At 42.2% G+C, this 23,173-nt stretch overlaps 1 protein-coding gene across 2 annotated transcripts in view; it reads left to right on the plus strand.

Annotated features, from left to right (window-relative positions):
- PIP4K2A (phosphatidylinositol-5-phosphate 4-kinase type 2 alpha) overlaps positions 1-23,173 on the plus strand; it is a 168,208-nt gene that overhangs the window by 43,348 nt on the left and 101,687 nt on the right. Inside the window, exon 1 of one of the 2 annotated variants that reach the window (XM_075997657.1) lies at positions 5,565-5,917. The exons of the other annotated variant lie outside the window; for it this stretch is intronic. Within the exon in view, the coding sequence (XP_075853772.1) occupies positions 5,873-5,917 (45 nt within the window). The 5' untranslated portion in view covers positions 5,565-5,872. Of the gene's footprint in view, positions 1-5,564; positions 5,918-23,173 lie in introns of those variants that run through there. 2 annotated transcript variants of the gene reach the window in all.

Below are 23,173 nucleotides of genomic sequence, written 5' to 3' on the forward strand. Positions count from 1 at the left end.
GTTAGTTAATGGAATCTAATTGAACACTAGTTATTTTAATTTCCTTGCTACCTGATCAAGATCTTGCTCTTTGAAGCATCGTATCGAAACTGCTCGTACCCACATTTACCTGGTAAAATAGGTGTTTTCCGTGATTGTAGAAGATATCTGAATTGGATGAAGGATTTCTGTGCCAGTCAACACACTGTTATTTTTACAAAGTTATAGTCTGTGAGTTGGAACCATCAGTATTTTTTCTTTTCCTTTCATTTAGTCTAATTATTAATATTGTCAGGGTATTTACTTAAAAGTAAATTTTACTAAGCAAGTAGTACATGTGTCCACCTGGCCTTTTTACATATGCCCCATAGAATGGCATCAGCCAATGAGCCACTTTCTTGCAGAGATGCAAATATGGGTTATTCTGATACTGTACTGACATATTCTTCTTATCAGCGTAGGACTATTAAAAAACTTCTTAGAAATGCAATAGGAAAATGTGTGTTTGGGGAGCAAAGGAGTAAAGTTTATCAAATGCAAGTGAAGAGCTCTGTTTCAGATGGGGCCTGCAGAAAAAAAACATAGGTGCCGGAAATAGTGTGGGGAGTACTCTAGAGGAACCACAGTTGGGGTTTGTGCAGGCTGCAGAAAGCTTTCCATGATGGGCCCACTGCAAGATGTTGACAGCGTCTGTGTTTGCCTGGGCGTTTGGAATCGCCTTCTGAGCAGAATTTTAGAGCTGTTGTGTGGTTCTCCTTAAAGATTTGATTATATCTTCTTGGATTGATGATTTTACAAAACAGCCTTCAAATGAGTGCCTTCCTGCCGCATAAAAAAACCTGTTCTTTTCATTAGCAAATTAGGGGAAGAGGCCTCCAAAGGTTGTGGTTTCTCTTGTGACTTTTATAAGAAGGTAGGTTTTCCTGCCTGTAGTTTAGGTGGCTGACATAAAAACTGGTTGCTGATCATAAGGTATTCAACATGCTTGAAAGTCATTATAGTGCTCAACATTTTTCAGATGTTTATTTTGAAATTCATGGTGGAAAATTTTGCATAATATATTTTTTCTGTGTTTTCCCTATATAATATTAATAATTAGGTAAGAGTGTTATTGGGAAACAAGGAGAGTAATTAAAATAGCATAGAACCTTATCATTGGAGTTTGGGGAGAATAATTAAAATGTGTTCAATGAGTGTTTAATTTTTTTCCTGAAGTTATAGGTGCCGAGTCAACCTTTACGTGGTCAATTTTATTAGAAACCTGCCTCAAACATTGTATAATCTTTCTGGAAAGCCATCTGAAAATAGCTAATGAAATTAAAAATACTAAAAAATATGTAGAGCCTTTGACATCACAGTATCAGTCCTGATAATCTATCTCATAGAAGTGAAAGTGCTGGTTATTAAGGCATATATAAAAATACATTTATTGTATTAGTATGTGTCACATAGAAACATTGGAAGCAAAGTGAATGACCTTCAGTAGTAAAATAGCCAAATACATTGTCGTGCATTCATTCTCTGAAATAATTATAAGTGAGTGGGACCAGTTGAGTAGGAGAGACCTACATGATATATTTTAGGAAAAGGCAAGTACAGAGAAATATATGGAATATTTCACATTTTTAAAACACAAAACATTTCTCTTGTTGCTTTTTCCATCATACGTACCAGCCAGGCTGCCCACATTGGCTATGAAAAGGTTAGGGAGAAAAAAGTAAAGTGGTTAAGAGAGATATATCATAGAGCCAGTTAATTGTTTATATCAAAGTATATGTATGTGTGTGTATAGATGAATGTATCAAATATATGCATAAAGGTACAAAAATGATCAAAATATTAATGGTGGTTATCGTAGGTATTGGGATTATGGTAATGTTTTTTCTATTATCCTCATTTTTCTCTATTTGAATTTTTTTCAAGAACCCATGTTTATAGTATGTGAAAGGAGAATAAAACTTTTCATGGAACATGGGACAAAAGAACATTGATGTCCAGTTTTCAATTTTGTGTTATTAGCATTCTGATGTAAACTTCAAACATTTAATGAAATGTGCTACCTACACTCAAATACAGTTCTTAGTTTACAAATGCAGCATGTTTTAAGACCTAAAAAATGTTTGTGGGTCTGTACTAGTTATATATACTAAAATCATAAAGCTAAATGTTTCTTTTTTGTTAACTATCTAAGACATTAGTATTAAAAAAATAAAAATTAAAACATTTCAGAATATGTAGAATTTTTGTTTAAAAGTACACAAATACCAAATTGAAATCGTAAAGGGAAAAATTGATGAATTTAACCACATAGAAATGAAAACTTCTATTATCAGTGCCTACCACAAGTGAAATCAAAAGAAAAAAATGCAGAAAAATTGGCAACCATAAAGGTATACTATTGTGAGTGTGCTCAAGCAGAAAAAGTGACTCTGTAGAAATGGGTTTTAAAAAAATGAACAGGAAAAACCACAGATAGAAAAACATAAATAACCAATCAACATGAAAATATGTTCAGCCACAGTAGTAATCAGTATAAATTAAAACAACAGGTACATATTGCTGATGAGAATATAATTTAATAAAGTCTTCTGAACAACAGTTTGGTGTACATATATGCATACATTGAGACTCTTAAAATATGCATACCTTAACTCCAGTAATTCTACTTCTAGAAATTTATCATGATTTACCTAATTAAGAACATCTTTTAAAAACGTATGTACCATGATGTTTATCATGCAGCTCTATTTATAATGGCCAAAATGAGGGGAACATTATAAATGCACAACAGTAAGATTAAATTATGGTGTAGCTATACAATTGAATTCTATGTCTTTAAAAATTATGATGTGACTGTATTTATATGGAAAGTTACTGAAGAATTTGCAAAATATGTATAGTATGCTTCCTGTTTTTGTAAAAAAAAATATTTACAGAGCATCATATAGAAAAATGCCTACAGGATTATATATCAAAAACATTCATGGTGACTATCTCAGGATGATGCAATTGTGAGTGATTTTTATTTTCTTCTCTTTGCATTCTTTTCACATTCTGATATAAACCCCAAATCTTTGATGAAATATGCTACATACAAATACATTTCTCAAGCAACAAATATATATCCTTTGTTCCCTTTCTTCAGTGAACATGTATTACTTCTATAATTAGAAAAAATTTGCTTTGTTCATTTGATACATTAAGAAAAAGCCAAACAAAAAAAACCACATGGACATTGCACACAAAAGATTTCTTCCAAGTGAGAGGGGAAGAGGAGGTTCCAAGTAGTGAACATTTGTTAGCCACTAATTGTGTGCCAGTTCTTTACGTATGTTATTTCTATTAAGTATTCATTTATTTTACTAATTGAGCAAATATATATCAGACACCTGTTACTATGTGACGTTCACAACAAGGAGTCCTCTTTGCAGAAAAGGAAATAGTCTCAGGAATGTGTCCTTTGACATGAAGCTCAAAGGGCTGGCGTACCAGAGGTCAGCATACTTCAGTGGGAACAGCAAAACCCAAAAGAATGTGCATACTAATTCCAGACTGATTCCAGAATTTTGGAGTTTATCAGTTGCCTCCTCTCTCTCCTCATCCCAGGCCAACATACCCCGGATGTCACAGAACTGCACTGCTTGTCCATAACCACACAGATTTGTGCATTCCACTCAAAGCCTGGGCTTGGAGTTTCCTAACTTCCCCCTCGCTTGGTCAGGTTATTACATTTATGGGGAAATTTCTTTTTTTGTATTTTATGTATCATAGTCTTTGGGTATCTCTGCTATTGGCTTTTAGTTAATTCTTCACCCCCATGTGTCCAGATATACCTTGCCAGTATAATTTCTCCATTTCCTGGTGAATGCCTGGGAGTTTTTTAAGCCGTGCAAATGGTCATCAGGCTAACAGTTTCTTATTTGACTTCACATTTTGTCAAATGAGCTTTTAAGTTAGCCCAAGAGTATATTTTTCTTCCAGATGAACAATGACGTGCCCTGCATATTAAAGGGCAGAGCTGAACCCTGAAGACAAGAACCCTTAATTATGTGCAAAATGTTTTCAATCGAATCTATTGGCATGCACACAAATATCAAATTGAGGTTGGCCTTCGGAAACCTCACAGCACAACATTTCAGAAATCGTGAGCATTCAGCAGAATCTCTCTGAAAATGTTAAACCCCAACCAGAGGAAAAACTCCTCTTCGGATCTTACAAAAGCCTCTTGATTCTTTGAATTATACTTGGGAAAGGGGAAAAGGAGAGGAATTGGAGTGTGGGAAGATAGATGTAATTGATGGAAGAATGCAGTCTGGTAGAAGGATGGATGCCTAGATTAAACAATTGACATTTATAGAAATGAAAATGGAGTAGATCAGGAAAGGGGAGAATCTGGCAAACAAGTGTTAGTGTGAAATCCAACATTGCAGACAGAGACAGGATAGAGAGGTGGTCCTTTCTGCTTCCCGCAGCCCAAATAAATGGTGGGCACTGATTTTTGTTTTCCTCTTGTCATTCCTCACACCCAGCTTTTCAGAGTTGTACTTATCATAAACAAGGCTGTTGTTTCAACTGGTTAAGTATCTTATTTTTTATTTTTTTAAAGACAGGGTCTTACTCTGTCACCCCAGGCTGGAATGCAGTGGTATGATCATAGCTCACTGCAGCCTTGAACTCCTGGACTGAAGCAGTCCTGCCTCAGTGTCCCAAGTAGCTGGGACACAGGTGTGCACTACCATAGCCAGCTAATATTTAACTTCTTTGTAGAAACAGGGTCTTGCTATGTTGCCCAGGCTGGTCTTGAACGTCTGGCCTCAAGTGATCCTCCCGTCTTGGCCTCCCAAAGTGTCAGGATTACAGGCATGAGCCATTGCACCCAATCTGATTAAGGAATTTTAATTTTTACAAATTGTGAGATCCATTTTGGTATCTGACTAAATTTTACAGGATTCTTTCCACATCAGATTATCATTCCTCATTTTGCACAGTGTTTGTCTTTGTTTTTCCTACTGAGGGTAGTTTTCTGATTTTCAGCCTCTTCTCAGTGGTCCTCAAGCCCTGGGCCTCGGACTGGTAGTGATCTGTGGCTTGTTAGGAACTGCACAGCAGGTGGTGAGCAATGGGCAGGCGAGCCAGGGAAGCTACACCTGTATTTACAGCTGCTCCCCATTGCTTGATCCCCAGGCCCCCCCCCCCCCCCCCCCCCCGTGGAAAAGTTGTCTTCCCCGAAACCAGTCCCTAGTGCCAAAAAAGGTTGGGGACCGCTCCTCCACCCTGGAATCTGCATCAAGTATTTGTAACTCTCTGCTCAGAAACAAGGAAAATACATTCATTCACTGATTGACTAATGCAGACAACCTCTGTTGGGTACATACTACGTACCAGGTAGCAGGGGAATGACAAGCAAGTCCCTGCCCTCAAGGAGCTTATAATTTAATTGAAAAGTATTCAACCTACTTAGACCATGCCTTTAGGACGAGGCATGAAGAAGGCACTGCATGAGAGGAACAGGGCATTGGGGTCGCTGCTCGCAGGGGAGTGGCTGGTGGGGGAAAGGGCTGGGTAGCCTGGGGACTGCTAAGTCACTTCTGTCCCTGTAGACAGTCCCCACTTGGATTTCTTCCCTCACACTCCACTCTCCTGCTTCCTCCTCTATGTTCCATTCTTAGGAAGCATCCGTCTCGTAGTCTGTGCCCCCTCCTTCCTTCTCCTTCAAACTCCGTTTAAAATGGCCCCTTTTTGAAGCCTTCTTGATCAACCCCATGGTCCCGTGACTTGACTTCAGAACATTGTGCTTCCTGTCTTTGTTCTCCTATATAAAAAGCATTGGTACAGATAGGTATAGCCTAACATACACAAGTCAGAATCAAAAACAGTCTGCACGTAGGGTTACATGTGTATCTTTCACGGGCAAACTCCATCTGATCAATTTTCACAGGTAATAATGATTTTTGTGATTGGCAACTGTAAGAATGAATGAAATAGCAAAACACTCACCTCTTTAACAGGGTACATTAACTGAGGTGGTGGTCAGGTTAGAGTGGCACATTTGTTACAATTGATGAAGCTATACTGATGCATCAGTATCACCCAGAGTCTATAATTGACCTTGGGGTTTACTCTCGGTGTTATATGTTCTGTGGTTTTGGCAAATGTATAATGACAGGTATCCACCATTGTATCACACACAGTTTTTTTTTTTAGCTTTAAACAAGTCCTGTAAATTTTCTTGATTTACAAGGGTATAGTGTACTAAAGTAGTCATTGATGTCAGGAGGTAGGAGGGCATATAGATTATTAAAGAAAAGTGTAAGGAAAGGCCACATTTGAAATTAAGGTTCAATTCTTGGCAAATACTAGCAAGATGAATCCATTGATAAATCTCTTACCTCTCAGGAACACATCTTTTGTGCAAGATGAGATAGGGCTGTACTTGGTATGTGTTTAATGGGTTCCTGTGAGTCAGAAAGCACATGGATCACCTAGATTCTTCTTTCCTGCCTGCCTTTCAAAGAAAGAAAAATTCTGGATGCAGTAAACATTTATTGAACACTGATTATGTGCCAGGCACTGATAGAAAGGTAAGTGAGATGGTGTTCGTGTCCACCAGGAGCTCATGTCTAGCAATACAGAAGGTACTGGAAACGATCACTATAGGATGTGTGGGGTGTTCAGGACACTAAGTCTGTTTCTTGCAGTCAGGAGGGACTCGGAGTTCTGCTGTGGGTGGGAGGCACGTAGGCTGGGAGGGAAAGCTTCCTAAGACCTGACGTTTAAGCTAAAGATAACCGACTCTACCTCAATTCCCATCACCCCTAAAACAGCCTCTAGAAAGGGATCCCTAACAGGTCTGCCCTTTTTGGCTATTGAAAGCCTTTTCTCTAGCTAGTTGGAATGGTGCTTGAACTATTTTGTGGCCAGTAAGATGTGTTACAAGTATATTGGGTGGCATGTGCTTAGGAAAAGAAAAAGGAAATCTTTGGAGACTGGGTAAAGCTCGATTTTTCCTATTGAATCCAACTGTTAGAGTCAGAAGGAGCAAGGACCCACCCAGTGCACCCCCTTTATGTTGCAGGGAGGGAGGTGAGGCCGGAGGGGTGGTGGTCTGTCCGAGGTAACCAGGAGCAGAGCCAGGGCAGAGTCCGGATTGCTCAGGTTCTGGTGGGCAGACTTTTTGCACAGTGGTGAGCCACACCAGGGAGCCTGGAGATTGGCTCAGGGATATTATGGAGCCCTTATCAGAAAGATGTAAAAAGCTATGGACTTTGTTGTCCAGTATTTGTAGAATTAAATATGATCTTTTTTTTTTTTTTTTTTTTTTGAGACAGAGTCTCGCTTTGTTGTCCAGGCTAGAGTGAGTGCCGTGGCGTCAGCCTAGCTCACAGCAACCTCCAACTCCTGGGCTCGAGTGATCCTTCTGCCTCAGCCTCCCGAGTAGCTGGGACTACAGGCATGCGCCACCATGCCCGGCTAATTTTTTATATATATATCAGTTGGCCAATTAATTTCTTTCTATTTATAGTAGAGACGGGGTCTCGCTCTTGCTCAAGCTGGTTTTGAACTCCTGACCTTGAGCAATCCGCCCGCCTCGGCCTCCCAAGAGCTAGGATTACAGGCGTGAGCCACAGCGCCCGGCCTAAATATGATCTTTTGACCTTGGGTGAGTTATTTAACTTTTCTAAACTCAGTTTTCTCTTCTTTAAAATGGACATAAAAATCCATATCTACAAATGGTATTTTTCTGCATACTTTGGGACAAATATGTCAAATGCCTATGATATTACTGGGCTTAGGATAACTACTTCGAGTTTGTTAAAGAAGAGCATGTGCTTGTTCTCATTCCTATGGGATCTTATTAAGTTTTTTTTTTTTTTAAGAGGTATGGAATTTCTTCTAATTGTGGTTCTTGAATTCACTTGTTCTGTATTTTGGTAGTTTAAACCTGTTATCCTTCCTTTTTAATTTATTTGTATCAGTTTAGCAGGTACTATTTTTGTAAAGTTCTCAGATTTCTATAGTTATGTAAAACGTTAATATACCGTGGTTGGTTTCTCCACCAATGCATTTAATTGAAGTGATAGAAACAATATTTTGCAAAGTGTTTCAGTTCTTTCCAGGGAGAACTTTGCTATCCAAGTATTTCTTCCATCTCAGTTTGTCGCATTCAACACTTTTAGTTGTTTTTTTTATAACTGTTACATTTTCTAATTAGCAATGTTTTTCCAAAATGATTGATACCATGGCTTGACATTTTGTTGCCACATGTTCAAAGTAGAGCAAACCCTTCCAATGTCTTATTCTGAGAAGATCAACAAGGGAAATTTTTAGAAAACATTTTCCCTGTGGGGTGAGTAAAGTATTTTTGCATTTTATTCATAGCTGATTGCTTAGAAAAAAATTACACGTTTCTTTTCCTGTCTGTCTTTCTGGCGCCACGTATTTCTGTAGTAGTGACCTCAGTAGAGCTTTGTAGCCCAAAAAAATAGGTAAGTCCCGATTTCTAAGTCCAGCTGAAAAATGATTTTGCAATAGTGCTAGCTTTTATCCAGAAAAAAAGAGAAAAGACACTGGATCTGAAATTTAGCATGATTGCACTCATTTAAAAAATTATTAGTATTAATATGCCCATTTACTGTTTCTCATCCTATGCTTGGTCAAGATGGGTTGAAGCTTTTCAGGTGGCCATGCCAGCTGTATCTCCTAACTTTCTAAGAGTCACATGATGGAAAACATTTCCAAAATTCAAGCTATGACATCAAGTCCTTGTTTTCTTTGGTGGGGCATATTCTTTTAGAAGACATTTATATTTAGGCAAAGACAATTATGTTTACCAATGTAGAATCTAAATTGGTTTTAGCCTATTTCTTTCTTGTAGGAGCAGTCTGTCTTTTTCTTTGGAATAGGGAGATTAAAGACATCCTTTTAGAGATCCTTCGGGTGAATAGAAAAATCTGAAATTGCTCTTTGAGAAAGTGTTATAGACCCATAGAAGTCAAAAATAAAATTTAAGAAGTTCCTTGAAAAGTCAAATATTAGTCCCTCATTAAAATACGGAAGTGCCGATGGGAGACAGCTGCTTTGTGCCTAAAAATTATTCATTACCCTAAGAGATTTGGGATTATTCCCAGCTAGTGGAGGCATTCCGTGGCAGAGGGAAGTACTGCATTGCCAACAGTGTGGTCCCCACCAGTAGGTGTGATGCGGCTGTCGCTTGTGAGAATGTTCTGTGCCAGTTGGTGGCCTGAGCTCTGCAATGTGACCACTAGACGTTTGAGGCATCGTCACAGCATTAGGTACTGGGACAGATACAAAGCAGAATGAAACATGGCCCTGGACCCAAGGTGCACGTTCAGTGGTGAGCACTGTTCTTGTCACTGCTGGGAACCAGGGGACACTTCCTCTAGCTCGGGGAGTTTAGAATCTAATTGGCACATCATTTTGGCCTCTATTTTTAAAATCGGTTTTGCAAGTAAAAGAAAATAGCTCAAACTGGCTTAATCAGAAAGAGAACTTGGTGGGTCACGGTTTCATCACTGAGTCCAGCAGCGAAGCATCTCTTCCCCTAACAGTGGGAATAAAAGTCTTGGTTCTGACCATCCCTGGCCCAAATTGGGTCATATGTCTGTCCCGGAAGCAGTTGCCACGACGTCCAGGGGAACAGGCAGTGCTTACTTCTTGGGCATGGGTCACCTGTCCCGCTTCCGGAGCTGGGCTGGGAATCAGAGAGTAGCCGATACCCCAGGTGAGAACACAGGAAACTATTACCAGGATAACCTGAGTAGTTGCTGAACCGTAGGGACAACTGGTGTCCATCATAAGGAGACAGGACTAATCCAAGAGGAAAAATCAGCATGACATCAAACACTTAGGAGTAATTGTGTATTATTTCGTTACATGTGTTATGGGGGTTGACAGGGGCAAGGGCTGGAGTTGTTGAGATATTAAAGATTCATAGTGCAGATGAACGTGAACTTGGCCCTTAAAGATGGGTGGGATTCTTGGTTTGACTCTCCCAAGATGCTAATGAGGAAGTGCCTGGTGTCACCATTGATGTGCACTCCAGCCGTCTGTGACCCTCCAGCGGGACAGCAATGCGACACCACACAAGAGACCCCACCCTAAAGGCTGACACAGGAACTGAGAAACTCAGCTCTTAAACCAAACGGTGGGCAGACAGGCTGAAAAAGCTGGGGAGGGGTTCATGCACAGTCAATAAATGAACACATAAGTGACTTACGGTACGGATGCATGCTAGAACGTTCTCAATAGGGAGTTCTTGGGCACCTAGTCATTAAAATATTTTGAAGAGTTTTTTAGATGAGAAAAACTAAGCTGCAGAATTGTTTACTATATGTGCTCAGCCATCTGCCGGCTACCTAGAACACAAAAGCCTAGAAGGAAATACATCAAAAAGAGATGTGGTTGCCTCTGTTCTTTATACTTGCCTGTCATTTTAAAACAAATAAAAAAGACCGCACCGCTGTGAACTGGCTAAATCAAGAGACAGCATTTGAAACCTGGGCTGTCAGGCTTGTGCAGAGAGGCAGCGTAAGCTTGCACAGTTCTGGAAGGCCGGGCGGCAGTCACAAAGAAGGGGCCTCTGCCTCCTGCCAGGCTCCAGCCCAGAATATTCCATCCCAGGGAGCGGTGCCTATTGCATTGGTTTAGGAACTTCAGCTTTCCTTAAAAATCTTGGGACCTCCTCCTCCTCAGTAGTGGGTCCAGTTGTTTTGTTGTCAGGGCCTCCGTCTGCTTATCTTGCACACCCAACTCCTCCCTTTACTGGGGACGCGGTTTCCTTAGCTCATTCCTGTCCCCTGCATTTCCTTGTGCAAAGCCCCAAGCCCGCTTTTGCCGTAGGCTTCGTTTTTCCACTTTCTTTATTTGAAATTTCCTAGGCAGAGTCTTTCACGGTGTTGAAAGCATTCTCTCCTGTCTCATTTGGTGCCTTATGATAGAGCCAGACAATATCATCATCCCTGTGTAAAAGTGCAAGGAGAGAGCTAAGAGTTTTTAACATGCCCAGAATTATATATATTTCATTTGCCCAGGTCTTCTGACTCCAGATCCAGCTCGCAGGTTTTCTGCACCGTAACCAGCAGTGGTGCCAGACCTTTCCTTGGGAGTTGCACACGGGACTACCCTTGTGTTGCTTGAAAACTTACCCATCTTTGAAGACTTTGCTTCTCCAAGACGATTTGACTAGTACTGCTCAGTCTGGTTGACCACCCTGTCTTCTACTGCCTTTTTTTTATTCCAAAATCTTAGAATGCCTGTCACAGGTGGAGTTGTTCCTGGAATTCTCTAATGTATTACTTTTTCACGCTTTACGATTTGGGTCATTTTGTCTACTCTAAGGATCTATCTTTGCACATTTTTTCCTCCTCGAAAAGTAAATTGTTGGAAAGTGAGAGCTCTGATTTTCCTCCTAAGGGGAAGTTTAGTTAAGTGCTGAGTGAGTGAGTGACCGACCAACCGACCTTGAGGAAATAAAATAATTCCTCCCTAAAGAGCATTTTCATGGTATTTTTGGAAATAATTATTAAATTTTTGGAGAAAATGGACTGAAACATCTGTTTTTCAAAATTAAATTGGAACTCTTCATGGCCTTAGGCATCTGCAGCCAGCAGAGTCATTTGCCACTGCAGAACCCCCGGCTGCAGGGTCTGCTTTCCTCTGTTTATCAAATCTGCACCCTGTCACAAGCAGGGGCACTGCCGCACTCGCCAAAAAGCCACCGGCTACAAAATGCACGGGTACTTTAGAGGCGACAGCTAAATCGTTGACGTACAGATTGCCAGTTGTTCGGAATACAGACCTTCCCAAGGTCTCCGCCAACGTTGGGAGCGTAGGATGGAGAGAGCAATTACAGAAATCCCAGAGCTGCAGCTCAGAGCAGCAGTCTTCAGGCAGATGGGGAGGCATTCCCTGCTCCATGCGCGTTCATCCCCAGAAATTCTGGAACCCGCGGGTTAGCAGCTGGGAAAGATGGGCTGCCTCATCCTGGGATTCCAGCGTGGGTCTCTGAATCTGATCGTGTAAATGGAGGTTGGGGTGGGTGGAAGGTGAGCCTGCGGTTGCAAACAGTTCACCTACCCCAGCAAGACCGGCCTGTGTAGTGCAGATGAAGGGATTTAGAAGTCTGAGAGTAAACTGGCCCAGGGTCTCAGTGAATCCCTGCAGCCCAGGACTAGGTAAAAGGCGACAGAGGACAGGGGAAGGAAGTGGCTTGTCTTTGCTGTCACACACTGTCTTCTTCATTTCCTTATCTCCCACGAGCTGCACCCCACCCCCGTCTCAGGCCAGAGAGGAGGGGTTTCTCTCCTTTTCCATATAGTCTCCCTTATCTGTTCTTTATAACTATTTTCCCTCTTAGATGTGTCCTTGGAGTGGCTTTGAACGTAACTTACAGTATGATTCATGTCCCCGGGGATGGCCTTGTCTCATAAACATTATAAAGCTGCATGGTGCTAGAGCAAGGTGTAACATTTTCAACTGGGAATTATTTGTGTATTGCTCAACGAGCAGATTCCATTTTCCATTTCCCTGTGTGTGACACACGTTAAATAGATCCTGAGTGATAAGACTGAATTTATCCTATAGTGAAAGACTTGATTTTTAGTTGTAATACACATTCGGCTCCTTTAAAAGCAAATGTTTCCTTCAACTCATAAAATAATATGCTTGATGATTTTTATCACAGATACTTAAACGTTCAAATTTCAGTTATATCTTAGATTTACTGTAACCGCAGTGTCTCTATGAAGACATTGTTTTGCAGTGGCAGTGGTCCCCTAAAATTGCACAGTTCTGTGGTTTACTATATAAACCACCGACACCCCTGCTAAAGTAGACAGTTAGAAATTAAAAATTGTCAGGTGTGTAGTTTATAAATTCACTCGTGAATATTAGTGGTCATTTAACACATTGAGCACTGTATCAGTCAGGGTTCAGTTACAGAAAATAGCATCTTCTGGAGCTGGTTTGGATAGTGAGGCATTAAATGCGCTAGTGGGTATGAACAGTGGCTCAGAGAGTCTTTGTGAATGCTGAAAAGGGGATTGGGCCTGGAGGGTGGGGCAATCTGCATTCTGCGTCCAGATCTCTAGTGGCAAGGAAGTCTGAGGATGCAAGTGTTAGCTCAGCCTGAGCAGCGCAGGCAGACGTGCAGGTGAAGGCTGGAATGGGTGGTGAGCAGTCGAGTCGCCAGCACTTCTGCCCTGGGCACCACTGCAGTGTCACCGAGCTGCCCCCAAGGGACCGACCAGCCCCAAACCCTACAGTCACAGCCCTGCTCTTCTGTGGCGGAGACAGATGTCAGACACATCACACAAAACACCAATGATGACAATTGTACGAGGCTGAAAGCACGGGTCCAAAATGCTTTTAGACATCAAACAGAAGGGGGCTGAGTCTACGCTGGAGGTGGGGTGGGGTGCCAGGAAGTCCCCTCGAGGAAGATGCTTGTAAGCTGGGAGTTGGCTGGGGGAAGCAGAGCGAGGCAGGTGAGAGATTCCAGGCAGAGGAAACGGGGGAGGACAGAGGGGAGGCCAATGTGACCGGTGAGAGGCAGCGGCAGGGCACAGAGAGGGTGGAGCTGAACCAGGTGGGGCTTTGCAATCACCATAAGGATTTTTCCTAAGAGCAATTGGAATTCATCTGTCGAGGGTGGTAGTGATAGCAGATGAGTGTAAACTATTGCGGCCGCTGCAGTTTGGAGGAGGGACAGAGGAAAGTGGCTTAGAGAGGAGGCAGAGGCCGAGAGCTTAGGGGGAATGTACAAGCTGGAGCTTCAGATCTGGGAGCCATCACATCCAGATGAGATACAAAGCCACACGATGGAAGAGGAAGCCTGAGAGAGCCAGGCCCCTTGAACATGTAGACGACACCTAGAGCAGGAACAGCCAGTAAAAGGTATAGAAAAAAGAATTCAAGTAAAAATCAGTGTATTTCCAAAACGAAGAAACTCTCCATCTAGTTTAGCTGGGAATATTTTTATTCTTGGAAGTAGACCATTTCTAGAAAGTATAGAGGTTGATTCATGTATCCAGTCCTGCTAGCAGCTAAGCCATGCCTGGACAAGTTACTTTAACATAAGGAATGGATTTATCTCTGTTAAGATCATTAACTGTCTTGACATAGTGACGCCTAAACGAGAAGGTCTGTGTTTGAGGCCAGAAATCCAGCTTGTTAACAATAAAATTGAGCTGAGAATGTGTTCTCAGGTTTAGATAGTGCTATTGTAGTGTGCTCTCATATTGCATGGTGAGGTATGTAGGGCAAATATTAAGAGAACTGAGGCTAAAAAAGTAAGCAACAGCAAAATATTCACATCCACTTGTCAATTCCTCTGATGGATCCTTAGAACTGCTGTCACTTGAGAAGTCCCTAAGGAAGTGGGACACAGCAGCCCAGCTGTGATGGGGAAATAGCCTAGAAAAGTTTGGGGCACAGTTGGTTTAGTTGAACAAATGTTTATTGAGCCAAATCCCAAGAATGGGTTCTGGGTTGAAATACAGTCTCTGTCCCCAAGGAATATGGCCTTATGCGGGAAGGCAGATAAACACCTGGGACTGTGGGTCCTGACATTCTCCTGCAGGGACACAGGGGACTTTTTGTGGCCGGGTGGGAGAGGAGGATGGTTTGAATAACCATAAAGGAAATATAGAAAAGAAGTAAGATTTCTGGTGGTTTGCTGAAGAATGAATCTACTTAAGCATTTTCCCCAGGGCTGATCCTTCCATGTGTGCTGTGCAAGTCACCAAGGGGACAGCTGTGGTCATTGTTTGTCCCTCCTACCACCTACAGATGTCTGTCCCATTCTGTGTCTGTGCACCCTCTTCCTGGTCTTGCCCTTTGGGGGTGAGCTGAGTCAGTATGTTCAGGTTAACCATCAGCCCCTGCGCATGTGGTTCAAACTTCTTCCTTGTGTCTGATTACAACATGGCACTTATATGGAAAAGAAATGGCAATTTGACACACATTTTGGCTCAAGGTGCTTTCTCAAATTCAGCATTGACTCCAGTCTCTCTGCCTTTTTATGTGGAAGAGGATCTATTTGGCAGCTAATATTTTTAAAATGTGAAAAACAATAAAGAAACTTTCTTTTTTGAGTGGAGAAAAATTATAGTCAGAGGAGAAAGAAACTTAGAGACATTATAGACCCATCTGATAGTAGAATACAGGAAAATGTTAAATTATTCATATGTTGCTTGATAACTAGTGAATAAATGCATGATGGAACATTTAGAGTTTGGCAGAGCCTTCTAGAGAGTCCATTAAACAAATGCACGCAACAGCAAGAATTTTGGGAGAAATGTTTATTCTGATAAATTGGATGACATGTAAGTAAAGTAAAATTGGAACTATGAATGAAAATATTCCAATGCCCAGATTAGTGAATTATTTTTACTAGGACTTTCTGGCTTGTAAAAATTATGTTTTGAGGGAAATCAGAGGATTAATTCTTGAAAGTAAGATATTGGTGTCATAAAACATGCTAACATAATTACCACCCGCAAACAAATAGGTAGGTCATCACTACCTTCTGATGATCAGAAATATCTCTTTATCACATTGCTTTCTGTTTCTGGAATGTGTATCTCTCAAAGACATTGTGGTCTGGCAGATCCAATTCTTGCTCCATAAGCTTGGCGTGTGTTTTAAATAGTTACATTTAATTATATTTGTTTCCTTGAAACATATGAAGGAAATGTGTCTGTTTCAGTCTACAAAAACAAGAGCATTTGTGTGTGTGTGTGTGTGTTTGATTATGTTTAATCAGTTTTCTGTTATTCCCGTAGATAAACTGCAGGAGAAAAAGTCACGTTTCAGGTTCCTCCCATACAATCAGAGATATGTCTGAAATGACAGGAAAGAGCATTTTTCAGGCTGAGGGAAAAATTCTCGGAAAAGACAGAATGTTCATTGTCTGTAACAAGTGGTTGAATATTTTCAGAGACATTCATAAAAATGTGAATAAGGGGAATAATGAAAAGAAGCTATCCTACAGAAGAAATTTCTTCCATATCAATTTTCCTCTTTAATACAGCAATATCCTGAGGGCCACTTAATGTCAGCTAATAGAGTATTATTAACAGAATGACTATGCCATGTGGACTTGAGAAATTAACTGCTCCCCCTTAACTGAGTGCTAGTTTTTTAGTTGTCTGAGTATTTTCTATATGCAATCATATTACTCATTATTTTTTTCTTTTTACTTAGTGTGCTTTTAGATACAACCTTTGCAGAGAAGAAGAGAGAAAACTAACATATTTTAACACACTGAATTGTGTGTTAAGTAACTCTGGAAGGACAGAAACTGGAAGAAAGATCCTTCAGGGCTAGAATATTCTAGAAGGTTTTGAAGAGGAAGGAAATCAAATGTCAACAGCCTTGAAAAAAATGGGTAGATTTAGGAAAAGGATCCCAGAGGCCTTTTAGATAAGGATGGTTCGTCATGAGTAAAGATATAGCTGAGATGTTCTCCTTGGTATTTTTATCTTCTAAATGCTTTTCTTGGAATGTAGTTATTTCTTTTCACACGTTGTTTTTGTTTTGTTTTTCTCAGCCCTCTGCTTCCAGGGCTAATGCTGAATTCTCTTGCAACTCACTGGAGATTATTTTGCTGTGTAAAATCCCAAAGGGTCACTTGCATATACTTGTTGTCAGTAGCATATTTTCACTGAGTCATTTACTGTGGCTTAATATGCCAGCTTCCTCAGTGGACCTGATAAGCAGAGAGTCCCCACAATCCTGTCCTCTGTGGTCCTCCAGGGGCATGTTCCTTGTTCCTCAGAACAAAGATGTGGGAGCTAATTTGGGGAAGAAGTGATGTTATGTCTGTCGCGCCAGGCACTTTGTTTTTTCTGTGTTCTTGAATCAGACAGAATTATTGCCATGGTTGTTTTTACCCCTATTTTATTGTCTTCCCCATTGTATAGGCCATATGACCCTCAGATGGGGTTTATGATGGGAGGCCTGGACCATCAAATCCCAGGAGAACCAGTTTCTCTCTAACTTATGCCTCCTCCCCCTCCCGTTTTCTACCACTGTCCCAAAAGCTCTCACAAAATGACACATTGACTTTAAAACATAGCAGGAAAACACACACAAAGACATTAGTATTTAGACCCTAGATGCTGAATTCTCTGGCAAGACTTAGAATTAGATTCTCCTGCCCTGCGCCACGCTACTGAAAATGGCACATGGGCACAGACCCGCTCTTAACAGGCTTCTCAGAGCACATGAAATAGCGAGAAGTATAATAATAATAATAGCAGTTACAAGGCCTTATGTTTCCTATTCTGCTTTTGCCAGAGAGCAGTAAAGCCTCCTTTAGAAAGCAGCCTTCCATCCTTGTTTTAAAAAACTTAGGAGTATAAGTAAACAATTCTGTTTATTTTAATGAATAGAAAACACCCATGGGTCAGCCTGGTTGACAGCCTACTCAGCTTGCATTCTGTTTTGTTTTGGGTTTGTGTGGTATGTGTATGTGTATGTGTATATGTGTGTGTGTGTGTGTGTGTGTGTGTGTGTGTGTGTGTGTGTGTGTGTGTGTGTGTGTATTTCCTGCAGATTCTTTTCTATGGGAAGCATCCGAGTTCTACTGAATCTGCATACAATAAAAGGCAATAATTAAGGAAAAGAATATATCAGCCAGCCCATCTGAAGAATGATTAACTAGATAATCTTTGCCTTTCTTTAAGACAAAGTCCCAACTGGTACCTTGCAGGTGGTGAGACCCTGGCAGACCATGCATGCATTCACAAGGGGAAGAAAAGGTGTCCCTCACAAGCTGGAAATGCAGTTTGTTTACTCTCTGATAAACAAATTGGCCTTCCAACAATTACTCCCAGCAGAAATAAGGGTGGTCTTGATTTTCTGCCATCCGTACTGGTCTGCATCCTGTCTTTCCAATCTCAAGGCTGTTTGTAAGAATATGTATACTATGAGTACAAGATAACTAGAAACAAAATACAAGATGAGATGTTAGAGCTGTTTGTAAGTTCTTTTGTGTGAGAGAAAAGAAGAATAAAAACTCAGTGAAAGGCTAATCTGAATAATTATTGAAAGTAAGAATACACACGAAAGTCCAAGGAAATCTTAACTCCCCTTCCCTCCTCCTGTTAGGAACAAGCAATGTCTTCATTTTGAGGCACATTCACGTCCCCAGAGGTGGGTCCTTCAGGCTAAAGTGCCATCCCACGGAAAACAGAGACGACCATTTTCTTCCTTGTGTCTGTTGGGAAGTTGTCTTCCGGATTCATTCCTCCTTGTTCATCCGTTACTGTGCACTACCAGCTTATCGGTTTTATCAGGGAGATTGATCACGAAATTAAAAGTGGTTCACTTGGGTTAATTATATTATTCAAGATTATACCAAATGGACTCATTTTTTCCAAGACATTTTCTACTTGTTACCTGGAGCAAAGTTTATAGTATTCTACTTGTTCGCATTCCTTCAAAACTCACTCATTTTTTAAATAACTAACCACATGCACTTGTGACGTCATAGTCATTAGTACTTTTTGTAATCCTCACCCATTTTTTAAAAAAATTATGTTTTCAAAATGAGTTTCTTCAGCCTGGTGTGGAGACTGTGCAATAGAAAGTAATTTAATAAGCTGACTCCATTTCCCCAGATATCAGAAATTTATGATAAAATTCTGACCAGTTGTAGCGATTTTGGTTCCACCGGATAGACTGGTATTTCTTTGCCCTTTTAGTAAGTCCCCAGAGGGCAAGGAGGTTGGGTAGGGACTAAATCCAATAAAATGGGGTTGTGTGAAATTGACTGACTCTTAGAGATTTGGAATTTTTTGAGACATATCTAGAAATAGACAGAAGCTATTCTTTTTCTTCTGCAGTTGGAGAAAGGGGGTACTAAACATATAACGGTGACTTGGTTGGTTCCTTGAATTCATTTATTTATCAAATATTTATGGCCTGCTTATTGAGTATCTGCCATGAGTCTAGGTCCTGGGACATAGATAGTGGGGAAAAAGACAGACTAGGTCCCCACAGTCCTGTCTTACATTCTAGGAGGGGGAGAGAAAAAATAAAGGAACACATTAAGTTATACTGTCTAGTGGTGACAATGCTGGGGGAGGAGTTTAGGATGACGGGTGCCATGCTAGGGAGGGTGGTCAGGGGGACCCTCTCTGCTAAGGTGACATTTGAGCAGAGACCTAAAGTGTGAGAGATTTGGGGGGTTGGGGAGTTGTTCCAGAGAAACAGACCGCCAAGTGCAAAGGTGGGAAGAAGGAGCATGTTTGAGCAGCTGTGAAGGCCACTGCCGCTGCCCAGGGTGGGGTGCAGAGGGGAGACTGAGGCCTGAGGGACCAGGTAGGGGCTTAACCAAGGTAAGGACTTTCAGAGGGGTTGGGCAAGGGGGTGAACTAATCAGATGTATGTTCCTCGAAGGATGAGCTGGGTTGCTGGGTGGAGAATGGATCAATCAAGAGCCCAGCGGCTTTGCAGCGAGGTGTGCGGTGGCCCGGTGCAGAGAGAGGGCAGTGGCGAGAAGTAGTTGGTTTGGGGCACGTATGGAATGAGGAGCCCACAGATTCCCTCCAGACTTGGGTGCGAGAAAAGGAGTCGAGGCTGATTGCAGGGCTTTGGTGGAGGTGTACCGCTCGCTGATTTGCAAAAGTGCGTGCAGGAGCCCGTTGGGGGTGAGGGGCGAGCCAGGCTTCAGGTTTGGGCGAGTTTTCTGTTTTTTAAAATGCTCATTAGATAGCCAATCGGGGATGCTGTTAGGCAGGAGTTTAGCGTGCAGAGGAGAGATTAGATTGCACCGTAGACAGTAGGGCGGGCTGGGTTTCCAGGGATGATAAACTGCGCAAGGGAAGGAGGGGTGGCCAGGACTCCCCAGGGCAGAGGTGGTGTGGGACGGTCTGATGGCAGGTGCTGTAGGGAGGAGGGAGAGACGGGGGTCTGGAATGAGCAAGGGGGGAGCACAGAGCCCCTACCCCACACCCCAGCCCACTGGTTCCTGGGCACAAGAGAAAATGCTTGAGGTGGGCGGGGGTGTGCAAGGGAAGTGTGGTCTTAGAGACGATCAGAATTTGGCTAGTGCAAAAAGGTAAAAGAGGCCGGGCACGGGGGCTCATACCTGTAATCCCACCACTTTGGGAGGCTGAGGCAGGAGGATCACTTGAGCCCAGGAGCTCAAGGCTGCAGTGAGCTATGATCACACCACTGCACTCCAGCCTGGGGGACAGAGCGAGACCCCCTGCCTCTTAAAAAAAAAAAAAAAAAAGGGTAAAGGAAAGTCTCATTGAAGAGGTTAATCTTTGCCAGGGACAAATCATGATGTAAGTATTTGGGGGCCTGGGATCTGGGGAGCAGCACAGTGGGGTCGACTGGGTTAGGTTAGGAGATCTTTGGCGCTAAATGGAGCTAGGGGCTGGGATTCTATAACAATTGAATTAAACAGGGATGGAAGGCCTGATAGGATTGATCCTCCTTCCTGAAACCAACCCAAGAGTAAGCAAACTTTTTCCTGTAAAAAGGTAGCATTTTAGGCATCGCAGGCGACATAGACTCTGCCCATTACTCAACTCTTCCGAGAACACAGCCATAGATAACAGAGAAGAACAAATGGGCTCCAAAAATAAATGAGCTCGACTCTGTTCCATACAACTTTATTTACAAAAGCAGGAGGCAGCCAGATTTGCCCACTGGTAGAAGTTTGCCAACCCCTAGCCAAGGCAGTAAGTAGCTTGTAGTTGGTGAGAGAGGACTGAGGAGGTGGGTGGGAAGAGGTGGGCTGGGACTTGGAGGAAAGTAGGAAAAAGGGAGCCCTTTGAAAATTACTTCCTTAAAGAGTCAGGTGTTTCCAGTTCTCATGTTCAGGACAGTGATGAATATTTCCTCATCTCCTCAGCACACAGACCAGAGGAAATAGACTGAAGACGTAATAGGAGAAGGCCGGGCGCGGTGGCTCACGCCTGCAATCCTAGCACTCTGGGAGGCCGAGGCGGGAGGTTTGCTCAAGGTCAGGAGTTCGAAACCCGCCTGAGCAAGAGCGAGACCCTGTATCTAAAAATAGATATGAATTGGCCAGCTAAAAATATATAGAAAAAATTAGCCAGGCATGGTGGCACATGCTTGTAAGTCCTAGCTACTCCGGAGGCTGAGGCAGGAGGGTTGCTTGGGCCCAGGAGTTTGAGGTTGCTGTGAGCTAGGCTGACACCATGGCACTCTAGCTGGGGCAACACAGTGAGACTCTGTCTCCTTAAAAAAAAAAAAAAAAAGATGTAATAGGAGACATTTACATCACTTAAAGGAAAACTTCTTGGCAGTGGCAATGGCAAAATACAGAAATGAACTATCTAGGAAAATTTGAAGGTTATTGGGTGTTCTCCTAAGCAAGACCAAGTTCCTTTTCTCACCTGGACCACAGAATCTTTGCTGGTCTTTTCCAAGCCTTAGATGTTTTCATGTGTTTTCTTAATCAAGAGGCAGATCTAGCAAGCGCTGTTACATAAATATTCCTAATTTGAGGATATAATACTATATATTTAGAATTTCTCCAGTTACAAATGGTAAAGTTTTTTAATGGCTATTTCCCTTAACAAATTGTATACTTATCAATCAGATTTTGAGTAATAAGGTTGATTGTGCCAGCCCATCTTCATATTCCTTTTTATTGGCTTAATTTTGTTTGCCAAAATAAATTGTTTTGCTTCAAACCATACACCAGATGTTAAACATCTTCAAAGCAAAGTCCAGTGAAATTTGGAAGTGCTGTAGGACTGTGGTCGTATGTGACAGAAACCCAATTCACGCTAAGCACAAAGGGCTTTGTCTCCTGGCTCCTAAAGGGTATGAGTCCCGAGGTCCCTCCGTTGGGACCTCTCTGTTTCTTTCTGCACCTCTGCCTGCTCCAGGCCAAGTTGTGGCAGAGGCTGACCTGTTCCATTCTGTATATGTCATCATTCAGTGGCAGGGAGAGGCCAGCATGAAGGTCAAGTTCACACCTGGAGAGAAGACTCACTGTGCCTGCCTGGATCTGGGGCCAGCCCTGGACAGCTATGGCAGGGGAGCAAGGGACTCTGTGGTGGCCACAGAATGGGGTCACACTCAGAGAGAATCATTACCCCTGCGGTACTCAGGTAGATTTGGGAGGTGTACCTGGTGAGCTGGACATTCAGAAGAGAAGTTTGAGTATACATTAAATAAGTAAAAATGAAGTCTCTAAGAAAGAGAACAAAAATTCACTCTTTATGTCAAAGCCAGCTTATTTACTGAGGTTGCATTTTCTGAGACAGACTATGGTGGCAGAGAGCAGCCTTGGGAAGCGCAGGACTGTTTCATACGGGCTCTGGGTAGAAGCAGAGGCCTTGGGCTGCGCACCCAGATCTTCCATGAATGACTTTGGACTCAGTCTTTTCACTTATATTAATAAAATAATGGGGTTGGATTGGGTGGTCTCCAGAGGACCCTCCAAGTGTAAAACTGCTGTTTCTGCCTGCAGCATCGTATGTCATAGAATATAATAGAATTTGCAATAAGAGTTATGATGATAAATTTTAAAGCCACTGCTGCTACACAAGTATATATTGCCGTTTGTTGAGCTGATAAGACTTGATCATGTAATTAGAGGCATTAAAAAATTTTTTTTTCAAAATGGAATATGAATAAAATTATATTTTTTTCCTTTCATCACTGCAACTGCGTCTCTGTTTCGGCCGCACTGTGTCTCCCCTTTGCATTAGGGAATGCAAAACTGAGCCGTGTTTAAGCAACTTAATGTCAATCGCCCAGCAGATTCCATGCTCCCAGGCCAAGGAGAAGGTAAATACATTGGATCCAGTGAGAAGCCTGAGTATTAGGATATACTCGTCATTGTCTCTTTGAGCACAGCCCCATGGAGAGGCAGGCAAGTCCCCTAGGCGCGACATGGGTCACTGGACATGCTGCCCTGTGACCCTGCGTCAGCATAATCCACTCCCTGGCTCTTTTGTGGACTTCGGGTCTTGGCCAGCCCGTTCCTCACAGCTGCTGTTCTTAGACCCCTTCATTCCCATTAAAAGGACCCGGTGTTGGTAAACAAGCTGACATTCTGCTGGATCAAGCCGTAACTGGGAGGTGCTCTTCTGTGTGTACCAAGAGCGCTTGATCGTTGCCAGGGTTTCTTTGGGGACCAAAATAGTACCTGGTGCCACCAAGGGAGATTTCCCGGATG

Source organism: Microcebus murinus, chromosome 25, assembly GCF_040939455.1.
Source record: "Microcebus murinus isolate Inina chromosome 25, M.murinus_Inina_mat1.0, whole genome shotgun sequence".
Taxonomy (NCBI): Eukaryota; Metazoa; Chordata; class Mammalia; order Primates; family Cheirogaleidae; genus Microcebus; species Microcebus murinus.